Here is a 26822-nt window from a genome sequence, read left to right on the forward strand (position 1 = left end):
GTAACCAGCCTGCAGCAGAGCTGATGAAATGAGGATGAAGCATTATGTACTTGGACTGAAGAAAAATAACTACAACTATATCCAAGTGCTGGATTTCAAGGCACTTGGCATGCCTCGCATGCTCCTGAGATGGATGCATAAGAGACTGAACTCAGTCCCGCCCAGTGCGTGCATGTGACTAAAAGCTGCAGAATCTTTAGCAACAGTGGGCAGATGACACGTGCCACCATAAAAGGTCTGCCTCAAAAATTGTTCCATACATGTGAATGCAGTTGTGCTATTATCATGAATGGTGCCCTGTCTCTTCATTTCAACTTCAAGGGACAACGTATTTGAACTTTGGGCAATGAGCTGAATTGCAGTTAAGGCGCCTTGGCCCTTGTTGCTTGCTCAGCTACCTTCCCTAGTGGAGGGTGTTGCCCAGGGATCTACAACCCTTTCTATTTTAAGAGTTACTTATGTCAATACAGATCATTCCGAACTACTAACACAAATTATCAGTGTTACAATAGTGACCAATTAAAACAAGATTCTATACCTGGCCATTGCAAGCAGGATTACTAGCAGTGACATCCTCAGTGCATCAGGCAAGGTCACCCTTAATAATGCCAAAAAAGCTTCATCGGTTTAAATGCTGAATGCTTCTTCATGTCATAGCAGTCATATACACAATGCCTCCTGCCAACTAAGGAAGAACATCATTAAGGGTCCCTAACACACCATAAATTACTGTTTATATATCTACCTCTAAGATATTTTTTCTTCAAATATCAGCTTGTTGATTATGAGAATTGACAGATTTTATTTTTAATATATGCTTTTCAGTTTTGGAAATCTACTTAATTCAGACAAGCAAATGCTTTTTATTTACTGGGTAGGAAAGCACACAGGAAAGCTGCATACAGGTAGCTGGAGAGCTACCTGTAGCTGTTGAGCTACTCTTTGGAGAATCCCAGTTCTACTATGTAAAAAGCTAATTATCCTATCTTGCTTTGAAAGGCAAAAGGCTTCAGCAGGCACTCTCTTATGCAACAATGCTTTAATCAGAATTTATGATGCAGCCACTTAAAGTCAACCTACATTTTCTCTAAGTGGCATAGGGTGGATTTATGGAGATTAAAATATGTTAATCAGACCCTTTGGCATTTATTTTACTGGTGGGTAACACAGTTAAATCAATGTATGTGGCCTGAGAATATAAAGAGGACCCCCAAGCTGAAAAGGAAAAGTTTAGTTATTTTTTGTGTATCCATATGCAAACACCTCTTCCTTTTCAATGAAAATGCATGTCTTTTTTTGTTGTTGCAGGGCATCAAAGGAAAATGTGATTGTGCTTAAAAGACCCACAATAACGTTGAATCGGGCAAAGCACGATGATCTCCTCTTAAGAATGTTTCTGGATTGCCCATTAATATAGGAACTTTTTAAACTGAATATAATGAAGTTGCTCTGTAACTAGTAATGTAATGGAGTACCAATACACAATATAATTTGACATTAATGTTACTGCTGCTTTCTGTATTCTTGCTGTTATCCTATAAGACTATAATTATTTCAGGTGTGACAAATCTTAAAACCATAACTATCTAATCGGTTCCTCAGTTCTTCGTATGATAACTTGTATGAAACTAAGTTTACTTTGTACAACCAGGGTTATAGGAATGCTATCAGGGAGAGAAGAAATAGACATGCCTTACTAAAACAGTCTCCTTAAATGCATCACCACTCCTAGGGGTTTCTCCCAAAATACATATTTCTTGCAAATCTGTGGAGTCTTCTTGACCCAAATTCACCCTAGTCTTGCCCTGTCCAGTTCTCCTAATCATATCCCATTCAACTTTTCTTTTTTTTTGCGACCTGGATGTAAAGTACTGATTGTATCAGAGACCATGAAATAGCTAGTATTGGTAGAGTGGGGCCTTGATTGGAAAACGTGGATGCAGTTATTTCATATGTGTGAGACTTTTAGCCCTATAAACCTAGGCAGCCGTGATTTATGAGGTGCTCTTCGCTCCGCCATACTTGACAAATAAGTTAATGTTTTAGAGAATTTCATTTATAAAGTTTGCAAATGCATACTACACACCTAAACTTCTATTTCCTACAAAAAAAGCAAGTTATTCCTAGTTCAATCAGCAGAATTGACTTAAGTTAACTGTGCGTGTACAAATGAAGGGCCAAAAGCTAAACACCCATTGCTGGCAATGAAAGTGCATGATTCCTTTGTATCTAAACAGATCATAGTGTATTTCAGCCCTGCATGTAACTTTAGGAATTCAGTACTTGAAAAAAGTGCCCTACCCTCCAATGCGAAATTTCTAAACCTGTGCTGAGTACAAGGATCCAACTGGGTTGATCAGAGGACAGTATCAATAGGAAATTACTGTATTAAAAGAATTGTACTCACCAATTTTGGGGCTTGTTGGTTGGAGGCACATAGCAGACTCCCTTGTGAAAATCTGTTACATCTTATAAAACTGCATACTCCCTGTGACATCCAAGAATACCCTATTCTTTTATTTAAGTTGTTTTAAGTCCTTACTATATAATTATATTTCAGTGCAATACTGCCATTTAGTTCATCCAACTGCAGGCAGTAATGTTAAGTGAGTAACAGGTGATGATGTAATAAGAGAATAAATATGCTACTATTGCCTTTTGGAAATATGCATTGCATGTGCATTAGACTGGAGAGTGGCTCAGTAGGCAAGAGTCATCAATAATGAATGTCATCTGTTTTTGACAAACCCAAAGATGGTTGAGGTTGTAAATAAGGGATCTGGAACAACAGTATGAGGTGGTATTTCAAGAAGGAATCATGATGTTAGAGAGCGACTATTCAATGTAAAAATATGATGGTCATTCAAAGATTCTGAAGGAACATTTGTCAACTTCTCCCACATCCATACATAATCAAATGTACGTTTTTATAGTAATATGGAACCGAAATGTGACTTCATGAGGAAAGATGCACACACGCTGGCAGCACAACAGAAGGTCTGAAGGGCAGTTCTCATCTAGTTGTACAGTACATGGCATCACTCACTGCAAGTCTGTTAACCAAAAACATGTTTTGAAGCTCTTTGAATATACCAAATAGTAAAGAAATATTTCAAATGTTTTTGCATACGCTCCACAGTTGCAATGTACTTTACAAAAAAGTACTTAAGTTTTTAGTCTATAAAAAAATTAATTTAAGAAGATTATTGAAAAATTATGAAAAGTTATTTAGTCCAACCAATGACACTTTTTTGCCTCTAACATACAGTAGCAGGTATCTAGTCCATTGTGACCAAAGAGTTCAGAGTATGTGCTACAATGGCACAACCGCGTGGTTCTGCAATCCACCCAATCGAAAGGGAGTTGCTAGCAGCATTGCAGGGACACAGGACTCCTCACTTTCTCTTTAGTTTGTGGGAACAAATGGGATACATCTGCTGATAAGGCCCGCCTTACATTCCACAATATTGAGGCAAACGGTTATCCTCTTTCTTCCAGTTGCACTTTAGTGACACATCCTGGATGTCATCTCTTTCTGCAAGATAAAACAGATCATACATGTTAGATACCAGACAGGTGAACTAAGTATTGCCAAATAAACGATACCACAAAGTACCAATGCTTGTCTAAGAGCCATAAAAAAATTTAAAAAACATTTCTTTTATGTATATCACCTTTATATGAAACACTTGATCCACCACAATGTAACCTATTTTCTAAAGCTGAGTCTCAGGGGACAGGGACCAATTTCAGAATTATTGGTGGGGCAAAGCCCCATGTCATATGAGCCCCTCCATTGAGGCCAAATGCTGTGTGCTGGATGCCCTGACACATGGGCCTAATGCCTTATTCAAAAGACCTGAGAATATTAATGATTACATGTCCAGCGATGGACAACTGCTTAGCCCCCAGCTATGCTAATCTACATATGGGCTGGTGGGAGGAGCAGGGGCCCAGCAACTCCCCTCTTGAAAAATGGATGGACAATATTGTAATGTGGGTCCGCTTCATAGATGATGTATTTGTTATTTGAAAGGGGGACTTAATGTTAGCTAATCGATTTGTGTCTGAGATCAATGAGAATGATTTAAACTTGAAATTTACAAGTGCTTTGAGTGAGCAGAAAGTTTAGTTTTTGAATGTAAAACGTATTTTTTGACCAGGACAAGTTGATTTCTACACTGTTCAGGAAACCGAGTGCAGGTAACAGCACTCAACATGCAAACAGTTTCCATCCCACCCCACTCAAAGAAAGTATACCTTATGGGGAACTCCTAAGGGCAAAAAGTATCTTCAGTACTGATGAGGAATTCATGAAGACTGAAGAGGAGATAATCAAGAGAGCCAAGTCTAGGGGGTGCAGCAGTAAAACTCTTGAGGCTGCCAAAATATAAAGTTCTTAAGGTCAAAAGGGAGGACATCTTATTTAAGGATCCTCAAAAGAAACAACCGGGTGGTGACAAGTATAGATGTATTACCACGTTCCATACTAGACATGATACTGTTTGATCAATACTTAACAAACATTGGCCCTTACTGAGGTGGGACCTCATATTTGGTAGTGAAGTGACCAGAAGACCACTTATCACTTTCAGAAGAGCAAGATCTATGAGGGATACCTTGGTTAGAAGTGATGTTAGAACTGAGAGACCATGCTGGTTAAAACCCAGGGATAGATATGTGAAATGTAGTAAAGGCAAATCTTGAAGGAATGGTGAAAATAAAACAGAAATAATGACTCAAGGGCACTAAACTTGTGAAAGTGATCATGTACTCTATATTCTAAAGTGCCCATGTCGAAAGATCTACTTAGGAAGTACTACTCTACCTGTCCATTAGAGAATCCTTCAACACCTTAGGGCTATAAAAAAAATCTGGAAACTTCATACCCCGTAGCAAGACACTTTCTTGAAGTACACAAAGGTGATGAAACAGGGTAGAGATATAGTGTGACTGATGGGATTACAAAGTAAGCTTGTGTGAGGAATAGAGAAAACAGGTTGAGAATATTGAGTCGAGGTTTATTCTGCCATTCAATAGCAAAGAACCCAGATGCCTTAATTGCCATGAAAAATTGTATGCTCATATGTAATATAGTAGGACTTACTCCTTTGAGTTAATCTAAAACATATTGTGCTTTATACTATGTACATTGTGATACAACTTCTTGAATCATAGTATTGTCACGTTGTTTTAAGTTGTTTTGTGTATCAGACATTTTAATGAGTTTTGTTTATATTTTTACAGATCAGTTGCTTGTGAAATTTTTAGTTTGACTGATTCTGTCAAAAGGAGGACAAGAACAGCTAATATATTTGTGGTAACCCACTTGTGCTCAATTTTGTATTTTGCATTGTTGAACTCTGTCTTTTTGGTTTCGATAGAGAGGTATACATTTGTTCATTCATTTATTATATGTGTTGGAGTGCTTTGGAAACTAACAAATATCTGGTCTACATTTGAAATGGTTATGTGATGGTACTTTGCCCATTTGGGCTTAATTGTGCTTGAGTTGATTGCATTCCCCTATGTGGTCAGCAGGGGGGTATATTCACTTCTAGACTTCTGTTCTATTAATGAATTCTTTTCAGTGTTTCAACTTCTTCCAACATATTGTTTAAAATGCAAATTATGTATACCATTGTAATAGTGTATTCATATGACAATCCCAGTAACTGACTTCGTAGGTATTTTAGTTTTTGAGCATTGTTTTTACATGTGACAGTAAAAATAATTATACACAAGATTGCATCCAGCATTGTGATCAAGGCTGGTCTCCAGCCGAATCACGTAGATGCTGTTAGTGCTGCTTTTCTGATGAATAAATCACTTGACACCGTACTTGAGTGCAGTTCTCCTTTTATATTGGGAGCTATTGTTGATCTATCTATCGATTGATCTATCTATTTATCATAATCTTAATATAATGTTTTGGGGAGCTCACTAAGATCAAAGATTATGAAAATGAGGACCATCCTAAATTGAAGCTTCAGGAATACCAGTTCATGTCAGAGATTGGAAACATAATTGAAAGGTTTAAACTAGCAACATAACTAATTCAAAGCAATGAACATTCATTTGATCAAACACTGAACATTTCCAAAGTAATGTATTCTCAGCTTTTCGAATGGAATTGCCATCTTTGCCACTAGCCACTAATTTCAATCTTCTAAATACCATGGCTAACAGCGGCTGAAGTGGGTAAAAAAAGTATGAGAATTATGATCCTGAGTACAATGGGGTGGGGTCAGAGATGTGGCTAAAAAGAACAACATACTGATTTTTTTGTTGGCCTTTCACTTAAATATAATGTACGCATCTTAAATGAAAGGAAATGCAAGTTGAACTCATCAGTGTGACATGCATTGTTCTGGTAGAAAAGCTCACTTAAAGAGATCACTTAAATTTGGGTCTATCCGGAGGGTCATTGATTCGAATCTTGGCTGGTGCACTGGGGACTAGTGACATGTATATTTATGGTGCTATGACGTCCCAGCTCTGTGAATATGTAAGTGATGAGGTTGAAAAATAATTATTCTATGGCTCAATGTAGGGGGTGATGTTTAATGACAGATTATTAAACCATTGTTTATTGTCGTCCCAAGAGAGGGAGGTGCAATGAGGGTGCAGAAGTGAGTGTCTAACACGGTTTATGCTTTCCCTTGTCCGAATTTCTCCCTGCATGTAAAAAGCTGAATAAAAAAGGTATTGAACCCTAAAAAAAACTACACACATTAGAAGGTAGGCGTGTCCAGCGAATGAACAATTCAGTTTGTACATTTATTCTAATGGTTGGGCCACATAATATATTTTCTGCATAGGCTTTTATAATTTCATGATTGCATTACATTATTAAACACTCTCCCTTGTTTCTCAGAACTTTTAAGTGAAAACATGAGATAAATGCAGCACGTCAGTAGAAATATGTTTCAGATAGCCTAGCAGCATTCTGACACAAGTTCACTGGATGGCACTCTGGCACTTTACTAGTTGGTACACACATTGGTGGTTGCACTGGTAATTTGTAGTTTGAAAACTCCTTTGAGTCAATGATTTACTTCAGAGGTAAGGTTTCAGCTGCTGCTTGGACGCAGGCTAGATTTTGTAGCTCTTCTCAATATACTTGAACCAGGGGCGGCTCTAGGCTCATGGCGGCCCTGGGCAGGGAGCATAGGTAGGGGGCCCCGAAAGAGAGGGTCCGGGCGGGGCGGAGCGGGAGGCCAGTGAAGAGGGGGGAAGGGGGGAGGGGTATTTGGAAGTGGAACAGAGCCGGCGGCCGCCAAATCCCTGCCAGGGGCCACCATGCAAATATGCATACATCCTCAGAGGATTATTATATTAAGGATATATATTGGCGTGGTGGCCCCTGGGGTTTGGTGGCCCTGTGCAGGTGCACAGCTTGCACATGCCTAAGGCCGCCCCTGCTTGAACTCGAATTACACAGCTTTGAGGGAACATTTACTAAAAAGCAGATATTTAGAATTTTTTTAATATTGAAGTGTGGCACCTCGAACATATTTAACACAATTTCATCTTAATTTACTAAATAAATAGAAGAACAGAGTTCAAATTAAAAATATTAAATGCGATTTTAATGTAAAGAGAATTTAAGAGTGAATGCAACGCTACTGCTACCTCCACATCTTTTGCCAGCTCTTTCCATTCATCCCAGAAGATTAGACTTCAGTGGCAATGACACCTACTGTCACGTCAGGCTAGTAATCTACTATGTAACGACCGCTCCAGGGACTTGCAAAATATTGTGGGTCTGATTTAGAGATGGTGGTCATGGAAAATTATCCAAATTTGTTGAAGAAGAGATAAATCCGGAAGGGAATCCAATGGTGGTATTTCAGCCATAATACTAAACTAGTAGAGGAGGAAATGTCCCAAGTGAATTCCCTTACAGACTTAGCACTTCTTCCAGAAATTAGAAAATGTTCCATTTCTATCAATCTCCAAATCAGATCCTGCGTCCTGTCCTTCAGTAGTCCAAAACTACAGAGCTTGCAACGCAAAATAACTCTTACCTATTCCATACCTCTTCACTTCTTGTTCCTCATTGCTTACCACTCAACTCACTCTTCAACCCTCACTCCTTATGAATCACTCTCTATTCGCCACTCCCCGTCCACCACTCAACCCTTTCTTTTCGTTCCTCCTCCCTAAGTCTTTATCCCGCATTCCTGGCTTATCATGAATCACTTCTTGTTGTTTATCTATCACCCCTTCTCCTCATCCCTCACTTTTTATATCTTGTTCCTCAGTCTTCCTCCATCGGATTCCTCATCCAACATTTCTCACCCATCACTGTGTGGCTCTCCTTCTTCAAAAGTTGTGAGCACTTCTTTATTTTGTTCCAAAAGAGTTTTAATTTCCCTTTTTTCAGGATGAAATAGTGAAGCAGTAAAACACATCCCAGATTGTTACCTGCCAAAACTAGAGTGAAATTGTGTTCTCCTTTTTGTTTGACAACAATAATGCTGAATAGACGCAATGTAACACACAATATAGAAATGTATGTTTATTTCATATGGAAATAAAAACCGAAGTAACTTATTGTGCGAAGGCCACTGGACATACATGTATCCCACGATCACAACCTGATTGGGCATTTGAGATGTCTCACGGGATTATGGCTCTCTAAGCTGTTGATGGTACAGATTTTGAAAATTAAATTGTATCTACTTTGTGAATGCTTGTGTAGAAATAATTGAAGCAAAGTAAATAACTACACAGGCATTTCACTTCTCCGTTTGTAGATTTAATTGTGAGCATTGCATGCTTATCAATTTTGCTCACAACTAAAAACATCAGTTTTATAACTCCACACTAGTGGAACAAGGAATGTGAAGGTACACATACTACATGGATAGCAACAATGCAGACTAACCTACACACTAGGAGCAGAATAGAATGTTTTGTGTGACGTGGGCAGGATGAGGCTTGATAAATACTGAAAATTAGTCCGTCAAAGTGCACATGATTATGCAATAATTTTTTTAGCATTGGAGACTGAAGCTGTTAGACAAATGATGTACTGTACAAGGCAGCTTTAAAAATGTATTTTTTTTAATTCATACTAATGATCTGAAATGTGACGACATATGGTGAAGCTGCTCTAAGCCTGCACGAGCGGTGCCCAATGCATGTAATGCAGTTCACTGGCCTGGCAGGAGCTGCTAATGTTGATTGCCAGACCATTTCTGACAGACACAGACACACACACACATACACGCCTTACTTCACACACACATACACACAACTTACTTCACCCACACACCTTACCTCACACCCACCCACCCAAACTTACCTCACAAACAGAGCAGGTTCTGAAGGGTGAAACCTCCAAACATACAGACATTTTCCTTTACATCCCTTAGTGCTCCACCCACAGTGATGATAGAACTCACTTTTCGATACCCAATTACCCATTGATGATGTGTGAGTTAGCATCATATGGCTAACTGATGAAGTTCGCATATGCACCTATGCTGAATTATTTTACTTGCTCCTTTCATATATTCAAATACATGTGTGACTTTATAGTTCCTTAGCTTAGCCTGTGTGCCACCATTTTGTCTACCCCTCTGTGCCTGCGGGCCCTGTTCGCTCATATGCTCCTCCCGCAGGAATACAGAAATTCACTAAGACAGCAGTTTTCGTTTCTCGGCTTACTGTGGCCGAAACTAACAAGTCTCTTTATCAGTAATGTTCTCATGCCCAGAGACGCCGAAGCCTAGCTCCATGGCCTTGAGTAGAGATAATGATGTATTCCTTGCAGGTGCAGATGCCTGCTGTATGAGAGCATTGTCCACTGGTCCGAGGCTCGGTAGCTTTCCACAAGGGGCGTACCCTTTTTTTACTGTATTGCATTATAATGTATTGCTGAGATGCAGAGAGTCAGTCCTCTCGTTCGCACTCCTAGGAGTGAGGTCGGACAGGGCCCTCTCATATGAGTGTTGTTTGGCCTAATAAAGACTTTTGTTTATTCTTCTCCACTGTCCGGCTGACTTCCTATATAGCGATTATAGGTGAGTGCGGTAAGTCACTCGGGTGGATTTGAGCCACGCTTATCAGATGGCGCCCGAATAGGGACCCCGCGATAAGGATCTTTCTCACCCGTAAGTGGGTAGCAGAAGACCGGGGACCCGCTGGTCGGCACGGTGGGCCCGGGTACCCATCTGATGCCGAGCTTGGTTCTCGCAGCGCTGCCCCACCCTGCTGATCGGGAGAGGTCCCGGTTCGGATCTTACGCCGGGGTCCAGAAGGCGGAACTCGAAGCTGACCGTGTTGGTCCTGGCAGTCGGAGGTGGAGAACGGTAGAGGTCGGTGCCGCCTACGGAAGGTGAGTGGTCCACCTGTGATTGTTTCAGGAACAGAAGTGTTCCGGGAGACTAGGGTGTCTCCAGTGGTTTGAGGAGCCGGTGCGCTCCTGGGGCTAGTGTGCTCCGGGGAACTCAGAGTACGAGTAGGTGCTCTGACAGACTTGACGAGGTTGGGGAAATATCTAGATGTATTGTTCGTAGCGATCCGACCGGGTGGTACTGTGGTGAAGGCGTGGCTCATTGCGGGCAGACTCTGGTGCTTACCCTGAACTCCTAGAGTGGTGGCTCAGTGGAGGTGAGGTCTGGGTCTCCCGTGGTAAAGTGCGCAGTGATCCATAGTGCCGCACGGGTCGCGGATCTGTTCCCCACCCTCAGAACAGTTCGTGTACTGTTCGGTCTGCGGTAGAGTCCAGGTTCCCCAGGACTCGGTCGACGGGCCTTGTCCCATTTGGTAACACGTGTTTGAAGGTATTGTATACGTGTGTGTGTGGTTCCCTGATACATGTCTATATGTGTGTGTGAACGAGCTCGAGCTAGCGATTCAAGGTAACGCAGTCTGTGGAGAAGTGTTTCTTTCACACCGAAGTAGAGATGCCGTGTTTTAGTAAGTTACGATGTTTAGGATGTTGTTGTAGACCCTCAGATACTAGACTGGCCGAGAGCCAACCTGCCCCCCCTGAGGGCACTCCAAGCTTTGATATGTATGTCAAACATGGACTGGTCCCGATTTTGTTTGGTACTTTGTGGCACCGGTACACTGCTGATAATGTGGATTTACAATGGCCTTTAACGGGTTCTTTCGATGAAGCTAAATTGGATTATTTGCAGGACAAATTGTTTGCTAGGCGTAGCCGTCAGAGTATGTTTGATTCTTTGCGAGTGTGGCAGAAAGAGGCCAGGAAACGCAAGTTGAGAGACGAGAAAGAGGCCTATAAAAAGTCCACCCAGACTATGGCGCAGAAGGCGAGAGAACAGGTTGGAAATGAGAATGCGCTGCGTATGGAACGCTCAGATAGACTTTGTAGGTTGAAAGAGAATAAAAGTTATGTAGTACGTGAGGACGACCCAGATGAGATGGAAGACATTTTGAATACCCGACCCCCTCCCCCTTATGCCCCACAGCCCTTGTACCCCTCCTTGCCAGTTGCGGCCCCCAGTAGTGAAGTTCCGGGTCTTTCAGCAAGCGCCCCTCAACAATCCTCGCCCTCGACACCCCTCGTCTCCTTACTCCAGACCACTTCTCCTGCACCTTCACAATTTTCTTTAGCACTCCCTACTGTCTCAGCTAGTACCACCCCCAGTCAGGAGATGCTAACGCCGCTTCGAGGCGCAGGTAGCGGATTACTCTCGCAGGTACGGAAGTTGCTTACGCGTTCTACAGTTGGTTTAGATGAAAAGAGTATGGTGGCTAATCAGGCATGTCAGTGGGCCAGGAATAATATTTATTCGTTTGAGGATATTTGGTCCACTATGAAAGATTTTGAGCCTTTGATGCAACAGCACGCTTTGTGGCATATGTCAAATGTATTGATACCGCTATGGGAGCAGGGGTATGGAGGTGTGGCTCCAGCGGTTTTGCGAGACATACAGGCCGGAGCCTATAGAACGAACACTGGGGTGAAAGAGGTGATGAGTAGTTTACGTGCTCTATTACAATACAGGAACGAATTACCCTCCGCGGGCACACCCCTTTTCCCAGGTCTCCATCCAATGCGTGAGGTGCACCCTATTTTTCATCCCGAGGTCCCCGAGTTGCTGGATCCGGTAACGAAGGCTGTTACCAGGAACAGGATAGATGCACATTTCCAGGAGCAATGGGTGTATACGCCATGGAAGAGAAGTGAGGTATTATCATTGAAGGCTCAGCTACCGGATTCTAGAAAGAACCCGACTGCCTACTACAAAGAGCTAACTGAAGCTGCGTCTTCCACTGTGATGACTTTAGCTGATGTTGAATTGTTTTTCGGGCTTTTGGTCCCGGTTGATGTGTGGCGGCAAGTGAAAGGTACTGACCACACGGAAGAGTTAGGAGGTACGTGGCAGGAGTTACAGGACTGGGATAAGGAGCGTAAGCCAGGGGAGAAGCCGAAGGCTGGGATTCTAGCTTTACCGGGGCGTATAATAAAATACATGCATTCCCTTATTCCCCCGAAAAAGGTAGATTGGGACAAGTTGACGGCTTGCAAGCAGAAGAAGGATGAGGCAGTCTCGGACTTCTTTACGAGGTTTGAGGAAACGTTCATGGATTTTAGTGGACAGGATGTGGCACAGGATGGAGGGTTACGGCTTTTTGTTAATAAGTTTGTCACGAATTTGTTGCCTGAAATTTCAGCGAGATTGCAAGCATCGGAGAGTACGTGGACAACGTCCTCTCCTTCGGGTATTCTCAGTATGGCACAGTACTATGAGCACAGGGAAAATGAGAGCAAGGACAAGCAGGAAAAGAAGGCTAAGGATTTAAAGACAAGAGTTTTGTTGCAGCAGGTGGCAAGAGGCAGAGGCAGGGGTGCGGCGCCGAGTCGCGGAGGCGGCTTTGGGAGAGGCGAGAGCAGGGAAAGGCTGGGACCGAATCAGTGCGCGAAGTGCAAGCAGGAGGGGCATTGGTGGAGGGATTGCCCGCTGTTTCAGTCGAGTGCTGGTGTAGGGCGTGGACGAGGAAGAGGTAGTGGTGATCCTGGGAGACAGGTAGCACGGTCAGAAGGAGGCGGGAGACCGGGAGGAAATTACTTTGACAATAATACAAATAGACAACAGTTGCAGAGGGGTGGTGGTCAGTACTATAACGATGATTACTCAGTGGACGATTTGACCGGGTTTTCCCACAACTAGGACAGCGTAGGACAGAGCATGGGACCAGTACTTGTGGAAGTTGATCAAAAGGGACCCTATGTCGAGGCAGATTTATTGGGGTCTCAACAAAAATTTCTAGTGGATACGGGTGCGATGAAAAGTTCAGTGGCTCGTTCTCGGGTCCCAGGGGCGGCTCTGTCTGGCAAAAATAATATTTCTGTGGGTTTCGCAGGTACCCCGGTGGTTAGCCCCATTTCTAAACCTCTCACGTTGACGATTGGTCCTTTCACTATTGACTCACCGTTTCTGTTGACATCGAATTGTGGGGAAAATTTGTTAGGTCTGGATTTATTGAAAAGATTGCACGCCACTATCTATTGTTCCCCAGATGGCGTGTACCTTACTTTGGGCCCGAATGTCGCCCGCCCATTACAGTGTTTTTCAAAAGATGAACAATTACCACCTGAGTTTCAAGGCATACCCGACAGCTTGTGGGCTGTCAATGATACGGATGTAGGTAAAATGGATATTGCCCCGGTGACCATAAGAGTGAAGGTGGGGGCGAAATTACCCAGGGTTCCACAGTACAGGATTCCTAGGGAGGGAGAGAAGGCCCTGTTACAAATAATACAAGATTTAATACGGTCTGGTGTAGTGGAAGAGACTGATTCGAACATATGTAACAGCCCTATTTTACCTATCCTTAAAAGACGGTCACCTGAAGCTACTGATAATACTCCTGATGTCTATAGGTTTGTGATTGATTTGCGGCACGCAAATAGAGTAGTGGAGCCACAGTATCCGGTGGTCTCGTACATCACTACAATATTGACCATGATCCCCCCCTTCTGCTAAATATTTCTCTGTCCTGGATTTGAAAAATGCTTTCTTTAGTATTCCAGTACATGAAGAAAGCCGTTATCTCTTCGGATTCTCATTGGCTGGCCGAAGCTTCCGCTTTAAGAGAATTCCCCAGGGGTACACGGAGAGTCCGAGCATATATAGTCAGGCTCTAAAGGCACAATTGGATGAACTGGAACTTCCACCAGGCAACGTTATGTTGCAGTATGTGGATGACATCCTGATAGCGTCGGACGACGAAAAAGGTTGTCGGGATGCTACTGTGAAATTACTGCACCATTTGGCTAAAAGGGGGCATAAGGTGTCCCTTCCAAAGTTCCAATATTGTCGAACGGAGGTAACATACCTTGGTCACCTCCTTTCGAAAGTGGGGAGGAGATTGACGCCAGAGCGCATAAAAGCCATAACTAATATGAAAGTACCTAATACGCAGCGAGAGGTGCGCGCATTTCTGGGCATAACATCGTATTGTCGCCAGTGGATACCTAACTATGCGTTACTAACAAAACCCCTATTGTATCTGACTACTAAGGAAGTGCGCGAACCCCTACCCTGGACCCCCGCATGCCAAGAAGCGTTTGAGTCACTAAAAACGGCTTTATGTTCTGCGCCTGTTCTTGGAACACCTGATTACCAGAAGCCTTTTGTTCTTTACGTACATGAGGCGGAAGGTTGCGCGTTGTCTGTTTTAACTCAGTGTTACGGGGGGAAACAGAGACCTTGCGCTTATTTCTCCGCAATGCTTGACAATGTGGCAAGAGCGCTGCCGAGTTGTCTGAGAGCCACGGCGGCTGCTGCGGTCTCCATAAGACAATCGGCAGGGCTCGTATTGGGATCAGATCTCACAGTCATGGTACCGCATGCTGTGGACATTTTGTTGAACAGAACACAGACGCAGCATTTAACTAGTGCTCGTCTTACGGGGTATGAGATGACTCTTTTTGCACCACATGTCACGATCAAAAGGTGTGCTACATTGAATCCTGCCACATTGTTACCTATCCCCACAGATACAAAGGACGAGAACGATGACATACATGACTGTTTGTACAGGACAGAAGAGGAGACAAAGGGGAGGGTGGATCTGACAGACAGGCCTTTGGACGAACCAGACGGGGAGTTGTATGTAGATGGGTCCTGTTTTAAACTGACAGACGGTACATCAACAGCAGCATATGCAATAACAACATTACAGACGGTAGTGGAGACCTCTAGGATACCTTACAATTCGGCCCAAGCTGCTGAGATTATAGCCTTACTGAGAGCATGTGAATTGAGTGAGGGGCTAGACGTCAACATCTATACTGACAGCCAATACGCCTTTGGCGTGGCTCATAATTATGGGCGACTTTGGGCAGAACGGGGATTTCTGACTTCTCACGGACAACGCATACAACATGGCCCACTGATATTACGACTGCTAGCGGCACTGACGTTACCCAAAAGACTGGCTGTGATCAAGTGTAGCGCACACAAGACCATAGTGGATGATGTAGGACGAGGCAATGCCTTCGCCGACGAGACAGCAAAAGAGACTGCTCGGGAAAAATTACCACGAATGTTTGTGGCAGGGCCAGCTAGATGGGTCCCAGATGTTCATATGTTCTCAGATACTGTACAGAGTGTGAAGAACATACAGGGAAAAGCAACAGAAGATGAATTGAGGGCATGGAAGGATGGGCAGGGACGATTGGATGCGGATGAATGTTGGACAGATGTGACCGACAAGAGACGATGGTTACTTCCGAATGCATATGTTCTTCCAGTAGTGACGATGGCGCATGGGCCTGCCCATGTCAGCGCCAAGGATATTTGTAAATTGTTAGACCCAGTGTGGAGCAATAAGAATATCTCTAAAGTGGTCACTCACTTGGTTCGACAGTGTATGGTGTGTTTGAGACATAATCCTGGAAAGGGTACCCCTGTCCCAACTGGAAACTTTGCACCTCCTTCTTTTCCTTTTGAGGTGATTCAGATGGATTACATCGAAATGGAAAGGGTCAACAACTTGAAGTATGTCCTTGTAGTCGTATGCGCTTTTAGTAGGTGGGTGGAGGCGTATGCAACAAAAGATTGCACGGCCATTTCTACTGCAAAAATGTTGATAAAGGAGTATTTTTCTCGCTTCGGATTACCTAGGGTGATCTGGAGTGATAATGGCACGTCCTTTAATGCAGAGTTAGTCAAGCAAATATGTAAAGGACTACAGATTTCCCAGAAGTTTCATTCGGCCTTGCACCCTCAGGCAGCAGGGCTTGTCGAGCGGTTTAACGGCACGCTCAAATTAAAAATGGCCAAAATATGTGAGAGTACAGGTCTCCGTTGGCCAGATGCCCTTCCCTTAGCCTTGCTCTCCACGAGAGTAACTGTGAACTCGAAAACGGGCGTCTCCCCCCACGAAGTGGTATTCGGCCGCACGGCCAATATCTGGGGAGTGCCCAGGCCTAAATGTTTCTCAGAAGTACCATATCCTTTGTTGATAGATTATCTGTATGCTTTGACTAAAGATCTTCGTTCTATTCATCAGCAGGTAGCAGACACTCTGAAGCCGCTGCCGGAGGGGCCTGGACACTCCATCAACCCAGGGGACTGGGTCGTGGTAAGAAGATATCAGCGGAAGTCCTGTCTGGAGCCAAGGTGGTCGGAGCCGCGCCAGGTGCTCCTCACCACACGTACTGCACTTCGGGTGGACGGAAGAAAGGCGTGGACTCACGCCTCACATGTGAAGAGGGTCCCGCTCCCGTTGCCCTATGACCAGTGGGTAAAGGACGGCATCGCTGACGAAGAGCATGAAAATATTCCGAGGTATGCTCCTTTCTCGGATGCTTCACTGATTGGAGAAGAGCGAAGAGGAACAGAGAATTCAGTGAGCTCTACTACTCCTGTTGCTACTAGTGAAGAGATACCTGAGAGTTCAGCATCTGCCACAGATACTCCTGCTTTGTTCACTGACCCCGAAGTGCCAGGGAGCACTCGCTACAATCTACGGCCCCGAAGAAAATAAGTAACAGTGCAAAAAAAAAGATGGACTAAACACTGGAAGAAGGGCTTAGTGCATTTTCAGAATACGAAGATTTAGTGGTAGGGATGGACTTGTAAGAGCCCTGGTGTTTAGCCGAAGATTGCGTTTTATGAGACTATAGAGTGGAGCGGGGCCTGGATTAAGTGCTCCTCTGTTTCTATTTGTTAAAAGCGGCGTTGGAGTAAGGTATGGACGGTAAAAGCCTGCCTGTGAGGCTTTGAAGGACACAGGGAGAAGATCCCTTTTTAAGGGTTGAAGAACCCCTCTGGCCGGTTGAGGATTGTCTGGGACTATTTTTTAGTAATAGCAATTTTTCTTCTGGTGTGTTTTCTTTTCTTTTGGCATATTTTTGGACGTTTTTGAGAATGTATCCCTTTGGCCGGCCCATCCCTGATGAGGAGGCGCCTTTTGCGGCTCCTTTGAGACCTGTGCCTGATTCCCCCTGGTTGGCCCTTCCTCGAAAAGGAAAAATTGTAGTTATCATCATCATCCTAATTGCCTTTATAGTGACTCTCGGTATATTGTTTTTCTTGGATAAAGCCTACACTGTTCATGTGTTTGCACCCACACCCACTGCCGTACCTGAACATAACATGATTACTGTGGATTATGGTGAAAGGATGTTGAGAAAAGGTTACAAAGAAAATGTTTTTAATAAGACTTTGCACCATGCACATGCCACCACCAATTTAACTGACTGCTGGGTCTGTGGGCTTTTGCCTTCTGCTGCCTATAAAAAGGATAGATTCCTTGCACTTCCCTTGACTCCTGTGAATAGCTGTGTGGGGTGGTATACTCTCATAGGTCTTGTTAAATATTTCCAGCAGCCAGATTTCCTGACTCCTCGACTGCCGAATAGGGGGTGGACAATGACAATGCGAGTACGCCCTCTACCTCCATCTTCACTTGGTAATCACACTAGACTCAGAGAGTGGGGCTCTTACTTTAATTCTGCTATACCGCCCTCCCCAATATATGGCCAATTATCCAGTACTTTTGGCAGAACTACTGGCCTCCCATGTAATAAAGTACTCTAAAACTGTCCTAGTGGGGGATTTAAATTATTGGTTTGACAGAACAGACACAGACACCCAAGCTGGAGAACTGAGGGATCTGCTTACAGATCTAAACCTGGTCCAACACATTCACTTTCCCACTCACCAGAAGGGTCACAGCCTGGACCAAATTTGGACATATAACTTACCACCATTCTCTCCTATTATAAGCCCTTGTATTTGGTCAGACCATTATCTCATCCAGTTCCCGCTAGAAATTCAAGGGCAGCACAAGGCCAAACCTCCTATGGGAAAAGAGTTCCGTAAATGGAAATCCATGGACCGCTCTGGGTTCATGGACACGTTGAACAACACCCTTCCCCCATTAGGCGAAGACCTGGAGGTTGACGAGAGGGCACTGTCCTCCTGGCTCCTCCACGCAGCAGATCTGTTCGCCCCCTCTGTATACTTATCTAACATTAGAGGCAATGATGTCCACAAATGGTTCACCCAGGAACTTAGAGCACTTAAACTAGGGGTACGACAGAAAGAAAGACAGTGGAGAGCCACCTACTCCTCACAGGATAGGGAAACTTTCTGCGTCACTAGGAAAAAATATCAAAAAATTTAAAGTCAACACAAACTCAACTACTTTTCCACAAAAATTCTATCTTCATCTAACAAGTCCAAAGACATTTTTAATATAGTTAATGAACTCTGTGACAACGACAGGAAAGCCCCTTCAATAGCTCCTACGCAGAAGCTATGTGATTCCCTGAATAACTTTTTCAGAGAAAAAATTGTCACTATTAAATCGAGCATCGCCAGTTCCCCAACGTCACTTCCTTTGGATGACGTCTTTTATAATCCCTCTGTACTAGATGCCTTCCCGGCCATCGATGGTAAAACTTTTTCTTCACTTTTGATGAGGGTAAAGTCCGGATCCCCTAATGACATCTGCCCCCCCCCACATCTTCTCGGAAATCGGTCAGACTATCCCTCAGGGTATCCTACCCCTACTAAACAAATCACTGACCCAGGGCAGGGTACCTACTGGCTTTAAACACGCCCTGCTAATCCCTCTAATAAAAAAACCAGGTCTGGACCCCCGGGACTCATCAAATTATCGTCCCATATCCCTGTTGCCGTTCTTATCCAAGATATTGGAGGCTCACGTCTCCAATTGCCTTTCCAACTTTGTGGAAACCACTGGGTTTCTGGAGCCAAATCAAGCTGGGTTCCGTCCAGGCCATTCGACCGAGACGGTAACCCTGGCAGTCCAGAATACACTTCGGTGTAACGCAGACAGGGACGTCCACCAGGCACTGGTGCTCCTTGACCTGTCTGCTGCATTCGACACGGTCGACCACACTATTTTGGTCGGCCGTGTCGAGCAGGCAGGCCTCAGAGGTACTGCCCTGAGCTGGGTGGAATCATTTTTGTCTGACCGAACTCAAGCAGTGAGACTGGGCACCTTCACAGCCCCTAGAATTAAGAACGACTGTGGTGTCCCTCAGGGCTCTTCCCTGTCTCCCCTTTTATTTAATTTATACTTGCGTCCCCTCTTGTACTCCTTGAGGAAATTCAAAGTGTGGATCTTTAACTACGCAGATGATCTGCAATTGATTTTCCCCCTAGGCTCGACGGACGCTGTCTCTGAGTTTAGGGAGGTCATGGCTCATATCCAGAGATGGATGGGCCTTAACCACCTAAAACTTAACCCAGGCAAGACTGAACTGATCTTGGCTGGGAAGAGCGAACTCAGCTGGGGACCTCAATTTTGGCCTCCGGAGATGGGAAACCCCCCCTCTAAATCCCGCACGGTCAAGAGCCTTGGAGTCACCTTTAGTGAAGACCTCTCCTTGAAAAGTCAGGTAGGGTCAGTTGTTTCCGCATGCTTCTTTCAGCTGCGCAAGATTAGAAAGATTGCCCATTTCCTAACCCATTCTGCCCTGATACAGGTGACCATCGCCCTTGTGCTGTCTAGGCTGGACTACTCAAATAGTTTATATTTGGGCCTTCCAGCCGGGCAGCTCAAGAGGCTGCAGCTGGTTCAAAATCAGGCGGCCAGGCTGATCTGTGGGCTTCCTAAATGGCAGTCCATCAGGCCAGGCCTGGCAGATCTGCATTGGCTGCCGGTAGCCCAGAGGGCGGCTTTTAAAACCGGCTGCATTATCTTTAGGGCATTACAAGGCAAGGGCCCCAAATTTATCATCAACTTGCTTGCCAGATACGTCCCCTCTCGCAACCTCCGTTCTGGTCACAAAAGCTTGCTCACGGTGCCGGTTGTTAGGAAACAACGTCAGGGCGGCAGCTCCTTTCATTTTCTTGCTGCCTCCCTCTGGAACTCCTTGCCAGCTTCTTTAAGGTCACACGAGGATATTCTAGCCTTTAGACTTGCCTTTAAGACCTGGCTTTTTAGGGAAGCCTATCCTTAGATGTTCTAAGTTGTCCTCCTGTTGTTGTGTTGTGCTTCTGAAAACTTCCTACAGCGCCATGAAGCCTACGGGCGTACGTGCGCTTTATAAGTTAAATTTAACATAACATAACATAACATAACTTGGACGAATATACACTGACGGACGTTTTGATCAGACATTTATAGAGACGTGTGAGAAGAAGTTGGGCCGGTTCTTGATACCAAATGATACTGACAAAGTAAGGGATAGTTTTCTGAAATTAAATTCATCCTTGTCTTATAGACACCCCCCTAAGGGTAATAACAGTGCCAAGTCTTTGATACCCCTGGCTGTGGTAGGTCCATCCCCATTTTTCTGTATAGAGGGAAGGGGTCCCATCAAGGTTGGTAATAGCTCCTGTAATGTGACTGCATCGATACGTTTGCCTCTCAGCCCCTCTTTCATTGCCCCACCTAGTATCTATTTTGTGTGTGGAGATAATGGATACTTATGGTTGCCCGAGGGTTGGGGTGGGGTGTGTTATTTAGCTTACATGATTCCTCCTGTATATGTGGCTCCTTCTGATTACCACAAAACTCATCGTCGATTCCCCAGTCCGCAAGAACAGCGTAAAAGGAGGGAGCTTCAGGTAGATGACTTTGATCAGACGGACACCTCATACCAACAATGGACTGATTTTTCTAAGGGTTTGCTACCTTTCTGGGGTCCGATATTTAACAGCAGGGCTATTCGGCGACTGTCCAGAGTGATGGAAAAGGTAGTTCTAACAGAGATAGACATTACGACTAACATATCTGTTGAGGTTCAGGCCATGAGATTATTTACGATCCAGAACAGGATGGTGCTTGACGTCATCCTAGCAGATAGGGGCGGGGCTTGCCGCGTCATCGGGACGTCTTGCTGCGTTTACATTCCTGACTCAGCACCGACTGTTAACTTAGCGGTACAGAAATTACATAGATTAGCGAATGAACTACATCAGGATAATGGAACATGGTCCTTACAGGGGTGGCTCTGGGGTGCCTTTTCTTCCTGGGGTTGGAAAATATTGATGGGTTTGGTTGGTGTGGCGAGTGTAATACTGACTTGTTGCCTTTGTGTATATTGCCTCCCTCCATGTTGCTCTATGTGTGCTACGAATTTACGCCCGACAAGGAAATTACCTGGTCAATACACTACTTCTATGATTACTGAAATTCCTGCTGATGCAAGTTGGTTGATGTTTATTGCAGAGGATGTTCTAGATTAGAGACATGAAAATAGAGGTGTAGAAATGTCTTGCCCCTAGAATGGATGTCGACACTACCTTTTGGCAAATAAATGAGGCCATAGTTAGCCAATGATGCTAAAAGGAGGGACTGATAGAACTCACTTTTCGATACCCAATTACCCATTGATGATGTGTGAGTTAGCATCATATGGCTAACTGATGAAGTTCGCATATGCACCTATGCTGAATTATTTTACTTGCTCCTTTCATATATTCAAATACATGTGTGACTTTATAGTTCCTTAGCTTAGCCTGTGTGCCACCATTTTGTGTACCCCTCTGTGCCTGCGGGCCCTGCTCGCTCATATGCCCCTCCCGCAGGAATACAGAAATTCACTAAGACAGCAGTTTTCGTTTCTCGGCTTACTGTGGCCGAAACTAACAAGTCTCTTTATCAGTAATGTTCTCATGCCCAGAGACGCCGAAGCCTAGCTCCATGGCCTTGAGTAGAGATAATGATGTATCCCTTGCAGGTGCAGATGCCTGCTGTATGAGAGCATTGTCCACTGGTCCGAGGCTCGGTAGCTTTCCACAAGGGGCGTACCCTTTTTTTACTGTATTGCATTATAATGTATTGCTGAGATGCAGAGAGTCAGTCCTCTCGTTCGCACTCCTAGGAGTGAGGTCGGACAGGGCCCTCTCATATGAGTGTTGTTTGGCCTAATAAAGACTTTTGTTTATTCTTCTCCACTGTCCGGCTGACTTCCTATATAGCGATTATAGGTGAGTGCGGTAAGTCACTCGGGTGGATTTGAGCCACGCTTATCAGAGAAGAACATGTAACTCCATCTTGCATGTTGAATTCACTATCAATCTCAACTTCCTTAAGATCACTTTCTTTAAAAACAACATTCTATCATCATTCATCTTGAAATCACTTCGTGGAGTTACCCTCCCTCCTCTTCTCTACACGATGAGTCCCTCCTGAAGCCTAGAATTTTTGTTAGATGAAATTAAATCAAATGAAAATTGGTACTTATAAAGTGCACGGCTACTCCACAGTGTCTCCCAGCGCTGAAAGGACCACCAAAGGCAGGCACCAGAGCCCGAAGCCAGAAAGAAAAGAGAAAAACTATTGCTGTAAAAGCCAGGTTTTAGATGTCTCCTGAAAGTAAACAGATCCTGGGCCTGCCTAAGGGGTAGAGGCACGCAGTTCCATGAGCGGGCAGCCAGCACTTGAAAGGAGCCACCACCCACACGAGAGCGGGCAAACCTAGGGATGGACAACAGAGACTGCAATGAGGACCTCAAGGCTCTTTGCGGCGCATAATGCTGTACCCTCCTCGTAAGATATATGGCGCCCGCACCATGAAAAGCCCTGAAAGCAGAACCAGAGCTTTGAATTGGATCCTCTTCTGGACCGGTTACTAGTGCAAGGCCTTCAGATGAAGAGTCATAAGTGCTCTGGGGCCCACCATGAGAATAGCTCTGGCCGCCGCATTCTGAACCACCTGCAGGTGATTAAGTAGGTACTCAGGTAAACCCAGGTACAAGATGTTGATGTAAACCAGCATAGATACAATTAGGGCTTGGACTACAGTCTTCCGATACTCGACCGGTAGTAGGGGAAGAAAGTTTTAAAACATTTTTAACATGCTGAAACAGGTGCCGGTGACTGTTTGGATTTGAGCCTTCATGGATAAGGTGCCATCTAACTTGACCCCTAGGTTCTTTACAATACTAACTGGGGCTGTAGGAGGGGACATATCCAGACCAAAAAAGATTATCTCAGACTTTACTGGGTTACACTTTAATTGGTTATGCCGTAACCAGGAGAAGACGTCTGTCAGACAAGTGTTAATTTCATCACCTTTAAAATCGGCGCCTTTGTCATAAGTGAACAGCAGTTGAGTATCATCTGCATATGATACTATTTTAGCACTGTGTGCCTCAGCTAAAAGCGCAATGGGGGGCCATATAAATATTAAAAAGTGACGGGCCCAAGATAGATCCCTGCGGGACTACCACCTTCAAAGGAGGAATGGGCGCCGCATAGGGAGGGGACCAAATTGTTTGTTGACAATCACTCAGAAAAGAGGCAAACCACTTAAGTACTGTGCCCCCATTTGTCTAGTTGCTCTTTGATAGTTTCCGAGACTTCCAATAGAGCTGTTTCAGTACTAAGGTTAGTTCTGAAACCAGACTGACTGTCGTGGAGTACATGGTTAGCTTCCACATAGTCCGTCAGGAATAGATTCACATATTTTTCTAAGACTTTAGAGAAGAAAGGCCGTAACGATATAGTCCTATAATTGGAGGCTACCACAGGATCTGCCAAAGGTTTCTTCAATAGGTGGAGAACTTTAGCCTTTTTCCAGCTGTCTGGTACCAGCCCCTTTTGCAGCGAGGTATTCAGAATCAGAGTGACAGCTGGATTAACAGTCTCCGCAAAAGAGGACAGTATTTTGGCCGGTCAAGGATCCGAGGGAGAGACTGACTTCAAAGCATGCATTATCTCAAGTGATTTTTCTAGAGGAATGGGAGGAAATAGGGTAAGGGAAGGCCCAGCCCCAGAGTAGGCAGGGCATGAGAACCTCGCTATTACTTATTTTACTGGGGTTAAAGACAAAAAAGAATTTTGAATAGTACAGATTTTATCATGGAAATAACCGGCAAGATGGTTGACCCAGTCATGCGTGGGAGAAAATGGAATTCCCATTGTGCTGGTTGATGAGAAGTTTTTGACAATTTTAAAGATTTCGTTGAAGGGAAAATAGGAGAGATCCTCTCCCTGCTGAAAAGAAACACAGTGGACCCGGAAAACGTCACCAACTACTGTCACCATCTCCCTTTCACTTTTAAATTCATAGAGAAAGAAGTTTCAGCTGAATTAAAGATCAAAAAGAAGAACCGTATACATGACAACCATTTGTGATTTAGACCCTGCTGCAGCAAACTGCTATTTGAGTTATCCAAGACACTTCAAGAGTTACAGCAAACCTCACACTCATACATACATTTGTCCAAAGGATGGCTATGGTCAGGTAGCAGCAGCCCAGACTTCTCTCACAGAAGGGTTACTGAACAGTGAGAAGCTGGCAGAGCTTGCTCACCCCACACACACCAGTCATTAAAAATGTTGATGGAATGGCCAACAAAGAGAGGACATGGGAGGCGCTGCCTAGTGGGAGCATTCACGACTATAGACTGACATTGCTGCACGACTGCTGTCTACATAATCCCAGTGAATGTGAAAAGCTTTACATTTTGAACTAGCTGGCTGTAGCAAGCAAACGAAATAAACTGTTGGAAAAGCCTTTCATTTTGGCTTTTTTTGTGAGAAGAGTTTCACTCAACCCAGTAACACATGCCACAGATAAAGCATTGATAAGAAAACAACACAAAGAACAGATTCAGCAACAATTGCCGTTCCGTGCACATGCAGCAGCCGTGCAAGCATCATTTTATGCACACACAACACAGGCAAAACATAGGCAGCGCACCCTTCCATCTGGCACACAAGTCAGGCACAGCAAGTTCAGGAATGTAAGATTCCCGAACACCCAGAAAAGGTAGAACATCAGTAGCCCAGGTTAAAAAAACACACACATCACCGCCCCCTCCTTTCCCTCCAGTGTGGCATCAGATCAGCAACTGCAGTGAATGCTTCAATAAACACACAAAGGGCAGATGCAGCAATTTGTGTGTTCCTTGCCCAGTTGGAACAGGTATAGCAGCGTCAGCAGCAGGGCAAGCTTCTCTGATACACAAAACAGGGTGAGCATTGGCAGCAGCAAAGTGAGCTTGGAACATGCAAAGCAACACACACACACACACACTCAACAGCTATAGTCCATATAGCAGCATTGCTGGCTTTATTCACCCCCTCAAAACATATATAGAACAGGCTGCAGCACAGATACGGAATATGCATTAAAGTGGCAGCTGCAGTGCTCGTTTACGGACACACTCATACACAATGTATAAGATGAGCAGACATTGTGTAGATTTCTTTACACCTACATGACATGTACAGCACACTCAAGCTGCAATGTATGCTTTTTTCACACACAGTGGGCATGTACAGCACAGACAGCAACAGCACAGGTTTCACTGAACAAACTAAAACAACATGCATGACTAAGCTATGGAAGAACAAAGAATGTTTTTGGGAGCGTTTTACTTCTTCAAATAGCAGCAGATCAGGCAGGATATATTTTCAATAACAAACGTTGCATTGTACTTTAAAAGGAATGAAGGGTTTTCATAAAGCCTCTGTGCTAAGCCATATGGACCGTGCCAGGGAGCCGGGACCAGAGGCTAGTACTGGGCAGAATGTTGCTGAAGTTAGAGGTATGGGGGAAGGACAGAGGCTCCAGCCCAGCTTCGCTGAGTCAAAGTGTGCAGCCCATAGAGGAGCAGCACGCACTTGCATGCCCAAGGGCTAGGGTCAGCCAGAGGCTCTGAGTGGAGTCGAGCAGTGTATATTTCCTCTAACACAAGGAAATATCATCAATAGCAAATGCATGCTTTATTACCCAGAGACCCAAATAAAACCCCATATTTCAGAGGGACCTATGAAATGTGGAAATTATTTGGCCTGGGTGGTAAATTCTGTTCCGCTCGCAGAATTTGCGGAATTTGGGTAATTTTGCGTTCCGCAGAGACCGCGGAATTGTCAAAAATTCCAGGATCTGCAACTTTGAGGAATTTTTTGCTTGTTCGCGCTTTCAAAATGCGTGTTCGCAAGATATTTCTCCCGAGAAAGCAAACAGCGTTCGCAAAACAGGAAAAAAGCATCTCGAACGAGCGGAACAAGCAATTCCGCGTTTTTGCAGGAACTCTGCGTTCTCACAGAGATATTTTACCATTTTACGGAGCTTTACGTAGCGCGACTACGCACATTCTGCCCACCCTAGAAATTATTTCACAGATCCCTGTCATTTATTGGTTTCAGCTTAATGACATCCCCCAAACTGCTCTTTACCATTGTCAGGTTACTAGGATTATGCAGCAACAGAGTACCAATTATCTGGCAGGCAGGAGCGTCCATTATGACAGAGGAGCATCGTCCCACTGCCCAAAATGCCCCCAGGAATGACAAATAAAATAGTAATAAAGTAAATTGATTACCATTTTATTTTCCATCCTCTCGTCCTGAACCGCGCGTCAGGAAGGGCCGTGGCCATTGTTGCT

At 44.3% G+C, this 26822-nt stretch overlaps 1 protein-coding gene across 2 annotated transcripts in view; it reads right to left on the reverse strand.

Moving 5' to 3' along the window:
- Nucleotides 1-1838: 1838 nt before the first annotated feature.
- The window catches only part of MOB3B (MOB kinase activator 3B), a 376645-nt gene continuing 351661 nt past the window's right edge, over nucleotides 1839-26822 (reverse strand). For both annotated transcript variants that reach the window (XM_086962129.1, XM_086962130.1), the window contains one exon: nucleotides 1839-3535. In XM_086962129.1, coding sequence (XP_086818255.1) covers nucleotides 3506-3535 — 30 coding nt within the window. In that variant the 3' untranslated portion in view covers nucleotides 1839-3505. The remainder of the gene's footprint in view (nucleotides 3536-26822) is intronic.

The sequence above is a fragment of the Lissotriton vulgaris genome, chromosome 3_1 (genome assembly GCF_964263255.1).
Source record: "Lissotriton vulgaris chromosome 3_1, aLisVul1.2, whole genome shotgun sequence".
Lineage (NCBI taxonomy): Eukaryota > Metazoa > Chordata > Amphibia > Caudata > Salamandridae > Lissotriton > Lissotriton vulgaris.